The 15,107-nt window shown below is 38.9% G+C and overlaps 2 protein-coding genes across 5 annotated transcripts; one reads left to right on the top strand and one right to left on the bottom strand.

The window, feature by feature from the left end:
* Positions 1–302: 302 nt before the first annotated feature.
* LOC111248112 (uncharacterized) lies at positions 303–8,969 on the top strand. 3 transcript variants are annotated; one of them, XM_086985805.1, is made up of 9 exons: positions 303–441; positions 2,619–2,800; positions 3,212–3,319; positions 4,265–4,693; positions 5,163–5,549; positions 5,801–6,165; positions 6,303–6,505; positions 6,704–6,900; positions 7,121–8,969. In XM_086985805.1, exons 1-9 carry the CDS (start codon positions 375–377, stop codon positions 7,415–7,417), a joined length of 2,235 nt encoding a protein of 744 aa, XP_086841931.1. In that variant the 5' UTR covers positions 303–374; the 3' UTR covers positions 7,418–8,969. The 3 variants fall into 3 exon arrangements, with proteins under 3 accessions (XP_086841931.1, XP_022655634.1, XP_022655633.1); XM_022799899.2 differs by having other exon boundaries at positions 5,160–5,549; positions 5,804–6,165; XM_022799898.2 differs by having other exon boundaries at positions 5,160–5,549.
* Positions 8,970–9,368: 399 nt separating this feature from the next.
* Nle (notchless protein homolog 1) lies at positions 9,369–13,777 on the bottom strand. 2 transcript variants are annotated; one of them, XM_022799846.2, is made up of 8 exons: positions 13,619–13,777; positions 12,547–12,847; positions 12,091–12,173; positions 11,417–11,671; positions 10,995–11,122; positions 10,384–10,605; positions 10,002–10,241; positions 9,369–9,776 (listed from the first exon to the last, which is right to left on the bottom strand). In XM_022799846.2, the coding sequence occupies exons 2-8, from the start codon at positions 12,844–12,846 to the stop codon at positions 9,529–9,531; spliced, it is 1,476 nt and encodes a 491-aa protein (XP_022655581.1). In that variant the 5' UTR covers position 12,847; positions 13,619–13,777; the 3' UTR covers positions 9,369–9,528. The 2 variants fall into 2 exon arrangements, with proteins under 2 accessions (XP_022655581.1, XP_086841933.1); XM_086985807.1 differs by lacking the exon at positions 13,619–13,777 and adding an exon at positions 13,343–13,535.
* Between the last annotated feature and the right edge of the window lie 1,330 nt (positions 13,778–15,107).

Below are 15,107 nucleotides of genomic sequence, written 5' to 3'. Positions count from 1 at the left end.
TATATATATATATATATATATATATATATATATATAGTCTTTACCGACGTCTTCTCTTCTTTATACGTGTATGCATAGGCTTATCGCTATCGCCTATCGCTCCCATGTTCGCCCTTTCTCTCGGTTCCTTATAATGTTCTTCCCTTAACACAGAGCCGCCCTATGATTCAGCTGTACGGCCCATCTCTTACTCCGTAACTCGCTCTTTCCTACAACTTCAGTTGCCCTTGCCAGTGCTGCGAGCGCCGCCCGGCCCAGCTGAGTGCCTCAGCTCGGATGTCAACACAAATGCGTTTATTCGTTTGAGCACCGTAGCCAGCCAGTGAGTGGAATCTGCATTTGTGTATCACGCGGTGTGTGCTCGTATTTTGAAAATGGAGGCTGAGCCCGAGACGGAATTCACGTACGAGATAGCCGAGGATGTCGGCGATGGCCAAGCAGGTGAGTCCGGTGCATCGTGGACGCAAACGTCACAACGTCGCCTGACCGGTTGAGTTGAGTTTCGTTGAAAGACGCGCCGAAACGCATCGTTCGGGGGCGGCATTTTTCAAATGGTGCTTCCCGAGATCTGCACAGGGTTGGCGCCGAAATGCTGCCGCAACCCCGCGGAAGATTCGAATTTAAGTGTGCCGCTTGCTACCGGGCGCTCAGCAGGATGTCGGAGGCCGTCGACAGCCGGCTTAGGCCGGTGACAAATGTTGGACGTCGGACCTGCGCCGAAGTCGACGTTTTCGTAGACGCCAGAAAGACGAACTCGACTCCACTATGCCCGAACACTGAAACGATACTTGGTGTTGACATTCATAACATTCTCTCATACGGACATGCAGTGGGTGCAATGATGCCTCTAACGAGGCTGCATAACAGGCGCTAGGGGATCTTGGTGAGGGCGCACCCAGTGTAGATGTTGTTTTTACAGTGCAGTAGCAGATGTTGACACCTAAGCGTAGACACATTGTTCTATAGTCAATGATTCGAAAACGCGGGTAGCACCTGGGGGAGGGGTCTATCGGGGGAAGGGGTAGTATATGATTGATTCATGTAGAACTAGAGTACTAGTTGTGTACGATCACTCAATGTCGATTATTTAAACGACGAAAAACTATGTACAAGTATCGGTCCACATTAGATATAGGATTTGATCTTGACTGAGTCACTCAAATGATATTAACCTGGAATTAACATTTTTAGCATGACACAGTTACGCTTATTTCGTCGTTGAACAAGTGCTAATATTTTAACTATGTTTCATTCAATAATTAACCAATACCTACAACTTATTGACGGCACCTAAGCGCGTGTGTTCCACATAAAGGCAAAAGAGTGACTTCTTGTTGAGTTTGTTTACGGGATATTGCGACAGACTGGGGTTATAAATACAAATGCAGTGTCACGTCCAAATGTTTGTCATTATACACTCTAATTTTTTACAGTTAGTTTATATATTTATTGAGTCTTCTCTGTAGTCTTTTTATTTTATGCGTCTTTCAGGAGTAGAATATTTGTGACATATGCTCTATTCTTCTCTGAAGTCAGGACAATCATTGGAATTTATTAGACTAAAGAGTTTTTGGGGTTCAGCTTTGCGCATGCATTTCTATGCAACGTAGGAGCATATGTTTGTTCAAATCTCTGTGTTCACTGGAAATACTGACTAGACGAACTAAATCTCGCGGAGCTGAATTTTATTTACATCCACTAACTGCTTAATGCGACATCTTTCAGCTTTTGCTCATAGTAGATTAGTTCAAATGGCAGCAACCTATTAGATACTTTATCGTACACAATAAACACTACATTGAGACACAAAACGCGCAAAGAAGGTATTCGCAAAAGTTTGCTGTCTGTCCCTTAAATGAACGTTCAGATGGCGTGACGATGATTGTAGTAAAGAAACAAACGAAATGTTTAGTCCCACTGTGAGGCTAGGTATATCCAGCTACTATTGCAGCTCTACGTACAATCAATTTTCCACGCCTTAATAGAGTATTTTAAGTAAAACTTCCGTCGGTAAAAAGGAGAGGTATGTTTTTGTCTAAAAGGAATGACTCAAGTTCTACACACAAAAAGAAGATGACTTGAATCTATAGTAAGAATGTTGAAATACATATCTAGAAAATATTATTAAACTGTTTATTTTCACAAACCAACCAAGTAGGCATTACATTAGCACTCAGATGCGATTCGTTTCTCCTGCATATCTGTCTACTTTGTGTTCCAATGAAAAAGCGATATTATATAGTGGCAGTTGACCTGGCCTAATTATTGCAAGACGCAGATTTATCATTTGGAGCTACAGGCTTTCGCTGTGGTGAATTTATGGATGTGTCAACTCTGTATTGGGAAAAAGAAGCCTCATTGGCGCCGTTGTCTGTATAAATCAGACAAAAATACCACAGGTTTTACGCTCGATATTATTGAGTTAATGGGCAAATACGAATTAGTAGAACAGCCTTTTACCCGTAAGATTTTTCTGTCAAGATGTTGTCAACAGACATAGAGATGCTATTCTGTGCACATTCGAACATATTTCAAATTTACCTCTTTTCGCTGACAATAGCTCGGCTCTAACGCACTAGTTTCGAATTGAATTTGGCCCGTCATTTAATGTACGTTAGTCGAGCTCACGGACGGAGGCGCTGGCGGTGCTGGAGAGGACGAAGGCGAATACATTGAAGTGCAAGCGGATGAACACGGTAATCTGATTCGAGATGAGGATGGTAACCTGATTCAGTATGTGCCCATCGACAGCGGAAATGACACAACCAGTCATCATGAAGATCCAACACAACATCATGAGGTGAATTATGAAAGTGATTCAAAATACTTCTCTAGCTACTACAACTAAAGTACATGAAACAGGAACATGTCGTTTCAGTGTCTCTTTCTAGGTCAATAACTGGACTTTTGAATGACGTGTTCTATTATATATATAAATTGCATTCGATGGAAGCATTTTGCAATTTTTTTCGTTTTATTTACTATATAAATCTGTATGGATATATGGAAAAATGACATAAATATCTATTCGCTTAACCAATCTGTCTGAGTCGTCCTCTAAGCGTGATAACTATTGCATACCCTTTTAGTTGCTTACCAAAGTAAAACACAATAGCATAGTCAATAAGGACTATTCATAGAATTAGACCCTATATTATTAGACCCTATATTATTCATATTAATTAGACCCGATTGCTCTTCATCTCATAAGGTTCACGAGGTGCATGAGGTGGACGAAACAGAGGACCATAGTGACCACACAGTACATGCGGTTGGCCCAGGCCAACGGGTACAGCAGATCGTCGACGAGAACGGACAGGTATTGTAGTTAGATTAACATATATACATATGGTAGAAAATTTAAAGTGTGTTAAAATGTGGCAGGTGGTAGGTGTTTATTCGCTGTTCTTGGTACTAGACGAAAGGCTGTTCTTTCTAGAACAAAACAACAAACTACTCATGACTTAAAGCAGTGCGTTGTTTCTGCGATTTGAGTGAAAATGGACTATTCTTTGATCTCAGCAGGGTGCACGTAAGCGTCAACGAAATTTAAAACTTTCTTTTTTGCCCGAAATTGACGTCTTGCGTTGTTGTCAATCTTCATCTAGCTTCTAAGAAATGTTCATAAAACAAATCAAAAGACCCTCATTATGGTTTATATTTGAGAGGCTGGAAAAGAACAGCGGCTCAAAAAACTACATTTGAGGCGAAAATAGACGGCAGTTTTAGAGGAAAAAACATCGAAAGCCAACCAGATCATTCAAACTCGATTATTGCTATTTCTAAGACTTCCTGTGTCTTTTTGCACTTTTTGACCGTTTTGAGCCCCGCATTTTTAACAGCCTTTATACCCTATGAACTAAAGATTTAATTTTACTGGAAATTTTTTTGTGTAGTTTAAGTGACACTTTAACGTATTTGCACTTAGTAGTATAGCACGGTTAATATTGAAAAGTTATTTGCGGATTAAAGAAGGAATATTTTAAAAATTACTAGTACGTGTTTTATGTCCAAGTGGAAGATATAATTGCAATGAATTGTCGTTGTATTAAATAAACATAACCAATCATGCATGACACTTCTAGAATATGCAAAAAATTTCTTTCTTGTTTGTATTTAAATAGAGTCTTACTCAACAACTCACAGATACATCCCAGGGATTCTCTACCCTCTGTATATAAAATGTACTTATTTTTTCTCTCATATGTGAACGATATAAAACGTGTCAAATGTCTTCACGTTCTAATGGATTTTTTTCAAATAGGTACACCATGTGCTTGTGCAGGATGACGTTGACCCTGACACAGAAGGTACCGGTCTCGTTGAAGCTACAGGTGCGGTTATGGAGGGCGCTGAGGATGAAGAGGCAATAGTGGTCGAAGGCGATGGAGGAGTCGTTGAGGGCGAAGAACTCGACGGGCAACTAATAGAGGGTGAGGATGGACAGGTTGTACTCATGGAACACAGTGACGGAGCCGTTCTTCTTCAACAACATGAAGATGCAGACGCCGAAGTGGAGGAGGTGGACGCTACTGTCGGAGGAATAACCAGGACGGCGTCACATACTGGTCCACAAATGGTATACGTTGTACAGACGGGGGGAGCAGTAGGACAGTCGGGTGAACAGATCCACCATATTCAAGCTCGGCAACCTCCTCAACAAGTTCAGCATCATCACCATATTCAGCAAGTGGTACGTTCCGAGTATTGTACAATCCAAGATTTAGAGTAATCTATTAGTATTAACCATAAAACAAAGTGCTGTGATACAGTACGTGTGTTGCTCCAGGCATCTGATCTAGACCCCAAGGTTACCACTTATCCTATATAAATTCTAAACAGAAATCAATTTTGCAAGGGACTTTCGTTAAGTACTCTACAGGCAACTTTGTTATACGTCCACTTATGATTTAACTGCCAAACAACTTTTAGCGAAGTTTCGCATTGTGTCCATATCACTTCTGACTATGGCGTTGTTGTGATGTATGTATAATGAGTAGAATTACACAATATTATCAAAGAAACGCTTGGTAATTAAGTTGGTGTCTAGTATGTACTTGCATTAAACAAATTTTTAGTTCTATATCACAATGAGATATATCGTCTTCGAATGGAGTAATTGGATTTCAATTTTTTTCAATGGGCTTTCGTACGCGTAGCAGGTACAGCCGCAGCAGGTTCAAGTTTCTCAAGGATCTGTCAGTCTCGGACAGCAGTCATCAAAGTCAAAGATTGTTTGGATTACGAAGCCTGGCGGACAGGGTAACCAGCAGTTAGTCACTAGCCAGGCCGCTCCAGCTGTGCAGGCAACGCATACCGTTCAAGCTACACAGCCTCCGCGGCTGATCCAGATCGGCGGTCAAACGTTGCTTGTCCAGTCACCCTCTTCGTACGCGACTACGACAACACCCGCTAATAATCAGGATACCGTCAACGCAATACAGACACAGCAACAAAAGGTTGTCCTTCGAGCACCTCCACAACAACAGCACCAAATGCAACAGACTCAACAACAGATCCACCACCATATCGGCACTCAACAGAAGCAAGTGAGAGCGGCAACTACGAGCAAAAATACAACTATTATAGTTAAGCTTAAGTTATATTTAAAATTCATGTATTAAAAAATACTACTCTTGCATATGTATTTGATCCGAGTTTGCAAGCTCAGGGAATTATTATTAATGACTTGCTTGTAACCGATCGATATTATCTACGATAACAGTTGAAAATCGTGGTGATGAGAATGGATTATACAGATTTTTTTTTGTTTTCTGTGCTTTCTTTTATTTGTCATTAGCAGGTTATTTACATGAAACCAACGATCGGACCCGACGGCAAAACTCAGCTTATGGAGGTATTCCAGAATCCGCCTCAACAGACAACGCTGCCAAGTCCGCAAACGACAACAGTGCAGGTAACCCGCTCACCCCAAAAGATAGCTCCTCGTGTGACGACCACCTTACAGCAGCAAATATATAAACCTCAGACGACGCAGGTTATATCGCCGCACCAACAGTTGGTCACAGTACAACAAGCTGCTGTCGGAACAGCGACTCCACAGTTTGTCGTCGTAAAGAGTTCAGCCCAGGGACAACACACGTTTGCTTTACAAGCCCAGCAGCAAGCGGCCCACGATTCCGATTACGAATATGAAAGGCCATTGTGAGTATCTCTTTCTGAGAAAAGACAAGCTTTCAAGTCTGAGCATATTATTATAGCCTCTTTATAGCTCGTAGTTAATTGTTTCTGTGCATTGTGAGAGCAAAGGACGTATAATCTAATGTGGCGTCTGCTTGCAGGGCCCATGCATCGACGAAGAAGCCATGTAATTGTACAAAAAGTCAATGCCTAAAACTTTATTGCGACTGTTTTGCGAATGGAGAATTTTGTCAAAATTGTAACTGTGTTCAGTGCTACAACAATCTCATGCACGAAGAGGAGCGCTCATTGGCAGTTAAACTTTGCCTCGAAAGGAATCCCAATGCTTTTCATCCCAAAATCGGCAAGTATTTGCCTTTACAAGATTCAAAAAAAATTAATGTAGTGCAATAAGGAACAGATTGCATTCTATCAGGGAGTTACAAATTCATTCTAATCAGTGACACCGCCGTAGTCTATAGTTCTACTAAAGTATCATGATGAGTATTATCATATGTCTGCTCTGAAGAAGAGAGTAAGAATGCTTTTTTGTCATGTATAGGCAAATATAAGCCGGGTGATAAGGAACGACGTCATACAAAGGGATGCAACTGCAAACGATCAGGGTGTTTGAAAAATTACTGCGAATGTTACGAGGCACGAATTCTCTGTTCTGCAGTGTGTCGATGTGTGGGTTGCCACAATATCGAAGCGAATATGGACGCAGAAACACTGCTAACAATCAAACAGGATCTCAAGGTAAATTGAAGAAAAGCGTACTTTTCAGATCGCTCAGGCGTATGTCTTTGTTATGTTTAAAGACAGTGTCAACTTACTGAACTTCGTGAAAATTGTCTCGTGTAGTTCCAGATCTTTTTGAAAGATAACATATAAACAAAGTTTGGCAACAATCGAGATGATAAGCAACGATAACTGTGTCCTCGTATTTATAATGTCTCTTCACGCGACTGTTTTTCAGTACCCACAGCCTAAGTCAAAGCTAGATGACCTCTTGAAGAGCTTAGCAGGTGTAGGGGAACCAGAAAAGCTACCAACAGCTCGATCTCCACCACCACCGCCTGAGCTCCATATTTCGGCTGAGCTAGTGGATGCTACATGCGAATGTCTAGTTGCTCGGGCGGCTGAGGTCTGTAAGCAGGAGGATGCGGAAAAGGCGATCCTTCAAGAATTCGGGCATTGCCTTGCCGCTATTGTTGATGCAGCCAGCGTACGTGCCACAACCCAACGAAAACAACACGGAACAGCATCAAAATAGAGCCAAGTGAAGCCACGGCAACCATTTGAAGTTCCGATTACTCCAAATATGATAGGTATCATATTTAAGCTATCTAGAAAAACGATACCATTCCTGATAACTATTATACTGTCAAGGAAGAAGATGGCAGTTATCATATCAAAAAAAATTTTCGCGTGACAACAATGCACAAAAGTAGCTGTTACCGACCTTCGACGAAACATGTAGATAATTGTTTGAAAGAACTACCTTTTTTCTCATCAAAATTTGTTTTTTAATGATCAACGTTTGCAACGTAAAAAATAGGAAATCATTGTAATTATAAAGTACGTATAATGAGAGAAAAATTTTTGTTGAGCGTTGGCATATGCTTATACAGCCAGCTAGCAACAACATCGCCTTCATTATTCGCCGGCATTCCTTGGACCGATTTGGTTCTCGATTCCCTAACGGAATGATTGACGAAAAGATGGCAATGCTCTGCGAAAGGAGAGCAGAGTAGCATTCTGTAAAGGGGGTACGTTGAAGGCAAAGGCAAGAATTTAACGAATAATTGTAGTCAGATTGTGTTAGTTGGAGAAGTTACATGGAGTGAATGGAGTATATAATGGAATATATATATATATATATATAGCAAGAATAAACGGCCTCGTTGTGGCACACGTCGTGTTGGCATGGAAAACATATAAATCACACGTGAGGTAGCCATATGACAAGATGATCACGTGGCGCTTAGGTAGACAACAAGAAATGTTTTTGTGACTGGATGTGTATTTATTCGTTATCGATACATATATAAAGATATATACCAAATGTGTGAGGTAATGCCTTTTTTCCTATTGTATAGAATGCGCTGTAATGTATGAGAATTACCTCTCCTTATTCACACATATAAACATGTAAAATACAAGTAGAAACAAATGGCTAAGGCATTGAGAATGAGAACAATTTTAGTCACCTAACCCCTTCATGAATCTGTAGTGTTCTATGAAATACGCAGAAAAAATGATAAACATAATTACTAATGCTAAAAACACTGCTGTAATTGTCGCTACTTTTAGTTTTTTTAGATTAATTTACACGAATATGACCAAATGTAAGTCGTTTTGCGCCATTCGTGGCCTATTTAACGCCTAAAGCCAGCTGTACAAACTATCGTCAAGTCAACGATAAGAGAACAAAAAGACATCGGCCAGTGACAGACCTTTGTTTACAGCAAATCCTTGTAAATCTATAGAAGAAAGGCGATAAAAAAATTAAACATGACAATATCGAAACAGCGTCCGATCGCGGTTTGTCGTCAGCTTATCCTTTACGCCATGGGCCTAGTTAAAGATTTGCTACTTTTCAAAAGGCTAACTGGAAGAGAAGTGTATACGGTTTGGGACAGGGTTTGCAAGCGTGAATATATAAAGCTGCAGCGACTAATATCTTGCGCCGATTATAACAATTTGTCACCGCAGCAACAAGGAAAACTGTACATATAGCGAAATTATATTGATTGCTGTTACAACTGTAATAATAATTATAACAGTGAATAAAAGTAATATTTCAATAAGCACTATAAAACCTATGTGCGTGCGTTTTTTTGTGTTTCAATCCTCATTTTCATATAGCTGCAATGCCAATAATAAGCACACTCGTTTGGTAGTAGCCTCTAATAAACACTGTTAGTCTCATTCATAATTCTGGACCGTGCGTATGGAAGAACACGCTATATTGTAATAACGATATAACTATTAATGTCATGATACTTTCAGATTAAAAAAAAACTGTAGTTTCTACTTTTTTTTTCAATTTAATATTGTGGTGTAATTGTACTTTTACTTTTTTAAAATGAATGTCGGAGAACTGCTATGAATATTAAGTGATCTGTGAAACAGTCATCTTCAAATGTAGAACCTAGAATCCCGCTGGCATAACATTTTAGCCAAATTTCGTTAAAGCTTTTATTAAATAAGTTAGACGAAGGTGTATTTACTAAATGATTTTTATTTAAATCAAATTCAACAAAAACGTCTTGTACACTTGATCTAAATTCACCCGTCCTACGGAGCTATTAAGAAAATTATCTTAAGTAATCTTTATACACTCAATTTTTCTTAACAAGCATTTTAGTTGTACTTAAGCTCTTATCTTCGCCATAGTCGGATTACGCGGTCCTTGCCGCCTGATACAACTGTGCTTCCATCGGGACTCCAGTCAACGGTATACACTTCATCCGCGTGACCGGGTAGATCTATAAGTAGCTTGCGGTCCTTAACGTTCCATAACTTTAGTGTCGAGTCCGAACTTCCTGAAACCAGTAGACGCGAGTCTGCTGACCAGGATACTTGATACACCGAAGAAACGTGTCCTCTTAAAACGCCAAGGTATGTGCCTGTAACCAGTGACAACGGGAGATATAGGGCTATTAAATGTCAAAGTCGTCCTTAAGATGATTTACAGATTTGTTGAATGTAGGCAGAAACATCGCTAAGCGATGGGAAGAAACTACTGTGTGCTTGTGCAAACGCCTATGTAGGGAATAACTAGTTAATGCAGGTCTTTGCTTCTTACAGCTTTCTTACGGCTGCTTTTCGAATTTGTAAGTCTTTAACCTCACCGGTACGACCATCCCAAAGCTTGATACTTTTATCAAACGACGCACTGGCTAGCAGCCTCATGTCTGGTGAGAATTTTACATCGTTCACTAGCTGCTGGTGACCGGTCATCCGCTGTAAAGGTTTTTTGTTCATAGGATTCCATAGGGCCAGGGTAAAGTCATCTGATCCGGACGCCAACCTTTCGGGTTCTTTGCCTTTTGCTGCTAAATACCGTTCTTCAGACAACCGTTGCAAATTATCTGAAATTGATTAATATGCAAAAAGTACACTAAGTACCTCATACTATCTAACTGAGTAAAATAAATATATGATATATTCTAGTAGCTTACGAAAGCACATATCCAGAGATTTAGTGTAGCGGATTGCATCTCTACCATTTACCAGTATCAATAGATTTTTTATCGCCAACTCTGTCCTGGTGATCACGTTGATCCTGCTTGCATGGATCGAAAGCTCCAGTACGGATGGCATAGTCGGTATTTAATGCCAAAACGTTGACCCAATGTCCGTGGCATTGAAGCGTATTCATCAGCGCACCAGTATCTGCCTTCCATACTTTAATTGTACAGTCTTGTGACGCGCTATACACCAAACCCGTGCCACCTAAGGGACTCAAAAATAAAAAAAAAAAAAGAACAAACCTTCAGATTATTCTATTTATTTATTCGATGAAGATCACCTATAGATATTTAAATGCATTTTTTTAGTACTCTTCTTTAATCACGATAAAAATTCAATAGAAATTGAACAGTTTAATTTTTTGATATAGATCGTGTACATCCTTAAGAAGTATCTTAGACCTACATACAAAAGGTTGATATCGCAAAAAATGGAATACATCTCTTGTTTCTCTTTACTGTTTTTGCCTATCGTTTACCATTTACCTCAGAATGTACATGAGGAAACTGAAACAGTATGCTGATATATCATCAATTTTACAAAATTGAGTTGTATGCTTCTTCTTGCAGTTTATTTTTACATGTAGTACACACCCCACTTAATACACGTCACCGATCTGGTATGACTAGAAAGAGTGAGGATCGTGTTGCCCATAACAGTGTCCCAAATCCGAACGGTGGCATCCTTCGAACCGGACGCTAAAAATCGACATGCTGGGTTTCTGCACTCAAAATCAATAAGCGTAGACAATTAGTTCATGTACATTACCACCTTTCCAGTCAAAATTAAAGGTTATATTGTCATTTAATGCAATTGTTCATTTTTCGTGAATCTTGATTTTAATCAGAAAACTGAACTCGTTTAGATGTAGCCTAGCAGCTAGATAATAAAAGACGAAGTAATGATATTTTTAATAGAAACTGATTTAAATAAAGCAAACGAATAGCCAATTTATTATTTTGCATACGACGCGTACTCCAAATTGGTCATGCTACCAGCATTCCTTAGCACTCACTTGTGGAGCGGTTCAAAGGATAAACAGGTGATCCATCCTTTGTGACCGGTGAGATTTTTACCGATCTGTTTTCCAGTACTAGGATCCCACAAACAGATCATTCCACTCTTACACCCGGAAGCAACTTTGCCACCGTCTGGACTCCACGTTACGGCTAGAACCCAGTTTTTGTGTCCCTTACATGTGCTGTGTGGCGTTTGCGTATTCAAGTCCCAAAATCGAACAGTCGTATCACCGGATCCACTCACCAGGTATCTTTGAACAATACATCATAAATACATCATACAGCATAAATAAGTAATGTTGACAAAATTCTATTCGGTGATATTGATCGTTTCACCATATTTAATTTCGACATTGGAATTTAGAATGACAAGCCCTTAATGTTACCCGACCAGAACTTCCATTTGAACAAAATACGCATGTTTTTGACTGTGCTGCAAGTAAATATACATATAACTTTGGAAGAACAGTTTAGTCCATAACAATTTAAAACCAATAGCACTGGAGTAAATAAAAATCTAGTACAAAGTCAAGTTTGAAATAGTATTTTCTTTAAAATCGTTATCCATTACATAAATTACTTCTATTAAAGTTCAAAATGTTAACTTCAAGAATTATTATTATGTCCAATAGCAGTATCGTGTATACAATATATTAAAGCAATAACATACTGTCCATTAGGGCTGAATTGCGAGGCGAGAACTGCCTCTGCATGGCCAGGGATCGAACCTGTACAACGGGTTACGGGGCGGACCTAAGTTGAATAAATATTAGTGTTACTATTATTATAATGCCGAATATGCCTGTGTATTAATAGAAGTATTGAGTAGCAAAAAGTAAACAGAACTGACTATGCGGCCTTTCTAAAAAAAATGAAAATAGTAGTTGAGCTTACTGTAAAAAAGAATGCACTTATAGCGAAAAGCAAAAACCTCCGGTACGAGTACTTGATTCGTAACACTGACACGCACGTAAGTTAGATTCTGGCTTGAATATTACCTTGCAGTCGTTGAACATAGTTTTGCTGTAACATAAAAGCTACGATAAATATCTGGTCACAAAAAAAATGAGACATTTGGCTGGTGACTACCGAAGAGCTTCAGTTAACCAACTCCTGTGATACTTGCCTTAAATAACGCTTGAGGGGCATATATAATTTTCACAAGTGCTTCTGAGCTGATCTCACGCTTTTTTTCATGCATAGTCTTGTCAAGAGAGTTTTTTATTTCTTCTCCTTCGATGAAGAACAGATACGGCACGCTCTCTTCATTTTCAAGAATCATGTTACATAATGACTGAAGCTTATCTTTGGAGATGTCAAGCGGCAGGTCGAGCGGGGCACCGGTGACTTCGCCCCCTTCCGATTCAAACTGCGCCAAAATTCGTCGGTTCCCGCTAACAGCGCGGGTATCCAACTCCATTGTCATTCTACATACGACAACAAACGGTTTGATAAGTAAAAAAAATGGAAAATAAATAACACTGTTGTTTCTATTTGATTTAGAAACGCCAAATGCTATGCATTATTTTATTGTCGGTGGTTACTTTACTTAACGGGCAAAGTGGAGATGATTCTACTAATTTGGAAAAGCATTAATGAACTTGCAAATCGTAATTTTCGAGAAGTACACTTACACGATAGTTAAATATATATTTACATAATAATAAAATATATTTAAATAATACATATAAGTAATTATGTAGATACCTAATAAAGTGTTTTCGATAAACGTTTTTTTATATTACACGTATTAAAATAAAAAGAAGACAAGTGTGTACAAAAGTCATTGTTAGAAATCACCTTTTCCGGTTACGATTTGTAATAACGATAACTGTATATTAACTAATGAGCTAATTCGGTGAAACAGTAAACTGATTTGTTACAATGTTCAGGTATGGAAAGATAAGCTACTTCGTATTTACAGCATTATAATCCTTCGAGCGATGCACACAGGTCTTGCGTGCGTTTTAGCCGGCTAGTATAAGCGCGACAGTTCATAGTCATCGATGAATCCGAGTACCTAATTGGTCTCGAGTAGCTGTTTTCCTGGGATTTAATTCTCCTTCTTGAAAGACGTGCACAAATGCTGTCCATTGCAGACCAAAGACGATATATTATACTAACAGCCAGTATAATATTAGTTTAGACTTAAGTTGGTCATTTGACACATTCAAAAATATAAGCCACGTGTCACTTACCTTTCTTTTGAGAATATACAATTCTAACACAACAGGGACAATTCACTTTTCACTTCACACTACCAATAAAAGTTATGATTCTAGCGACCGTTCTATTCCTTCATTGTTTAGAACTGTTTGCCGGCAAAATAACGCACGTGTTATACATAACCTGCCATATGAGCGCCTATCAATTTCAAAACAAACAATGATTTTGTCACGTATAGTGGCTTGTGGCACGAGGTAGCCCTTTAGCTCATTGACTTGTGATCGCTGCTTTTTGTTTGACTAAAAATAAATTTATCGTAGACGTGTACTTCGGTGAATTCTTTCTGAATTATAGTTTTGTATGGTTTCTGCCTTAAGCAGGCTAGGAGCAGGTAATAATACATGCCACAATTGAGATATCCATCGAAGCAATTACTACATTGTAAAGTTTCTGGTCTACCCTAAAGCTCTATTGTAAGCAATGAATATTGCTAGTTGTACCGCCGGTCTTTGCCTGATAAGTCAAAGCACTTCTTCAAACTGACATTTAAAAACCACCGTTGAAAATTGAAGTTTTTATGTGAGGTGATAGTTGTTGAAGCGCATAAATTCCTATTAGTTACTCGGTGTTTGAACATTAACCATATCTGTCCCGGTTCTAAAAGTGATGAGGATATTGACAGAAGGTTCTAGTCGTACCAAAGCCCCGCCTAAGTGAGTGAAAATTTATTTGTCTTTTGCGAAGTGCTGTAGCCGTGTTTACGTAACTTTTTTTTGAAGGTGTTTATTCCCAAATAAATTAAAATGAATGAAATACCATTTATTTTATGCTAAATTTATGCAATAATTTGGCATCAAAATATTAGAAGTTTTTTTTGAACGTAAGTTATCGTAAATAGAGTACTCTAACAAACAAACTGACTGGTGATAAATAGTTACTAGTTCAATATGGATTATTGGATATTCCATTAAATCGAATCGGCCGAATCAGAGGTAATGTGTTATATGTAATTTGAAAACCTATAGGGTTAAGGTTTGCTTTTTTTTTTGTAATATTGTCCAACTAAGTTGCCTTGGTTCTTTTGCGAGGCTTTGATTTTTCTTAATAGGTACGTTCCGCTATCATAGCTTATGGTGTTGTTTTCTCGCATCCATAGCGATTTAAATAACGAGATAATAAGATTCGCACTAACGGATGTTATAAAAACGGTTCGTTTAGTTCGCTTAGATTCATTTAAATCAAGGCTCTACTACCCCCGTCTTGTTCCGGTAGATGCTCACAGTTAGCTCAATTGGCTTTTATACGATTGTATGAAATTAATTTAGAGCAGTCTTCTTTAGCTTCTAGAAGGGCATTACCGTCTTGTGTGAAGCCTCCGTTGCGGCAGTACTTAATTCGAACTCTTCTTTTTGTTTGACACTTATATTGTAAGAATAATGATAATAACGATGATTATTATTGAAATAGCTTCCAACTGATAGAATTTACCCAGTCAGGTAAGTACACTAACATTTAGCGTAA

This window comes from Varroa destructor, unplaced genomic scaffold, assembly GCF_002443255.2.
Source record: "Varroa destructor unplaced genomic scaffold, Vdes_3.0 BEIS01000003.1, whole genome shotgun sequence".
Classification (NCBI taxonomy): Eukaryota; Metazoa; Arthropoda; class Arachnida; order Mesostigmata; family Varroidae; genus Varroa; species Varroa destructor.
Note: the sequence above shows the minus strand (reverse complement) of the source record. Positions and strands in the feature narration are given on the sequence as shown.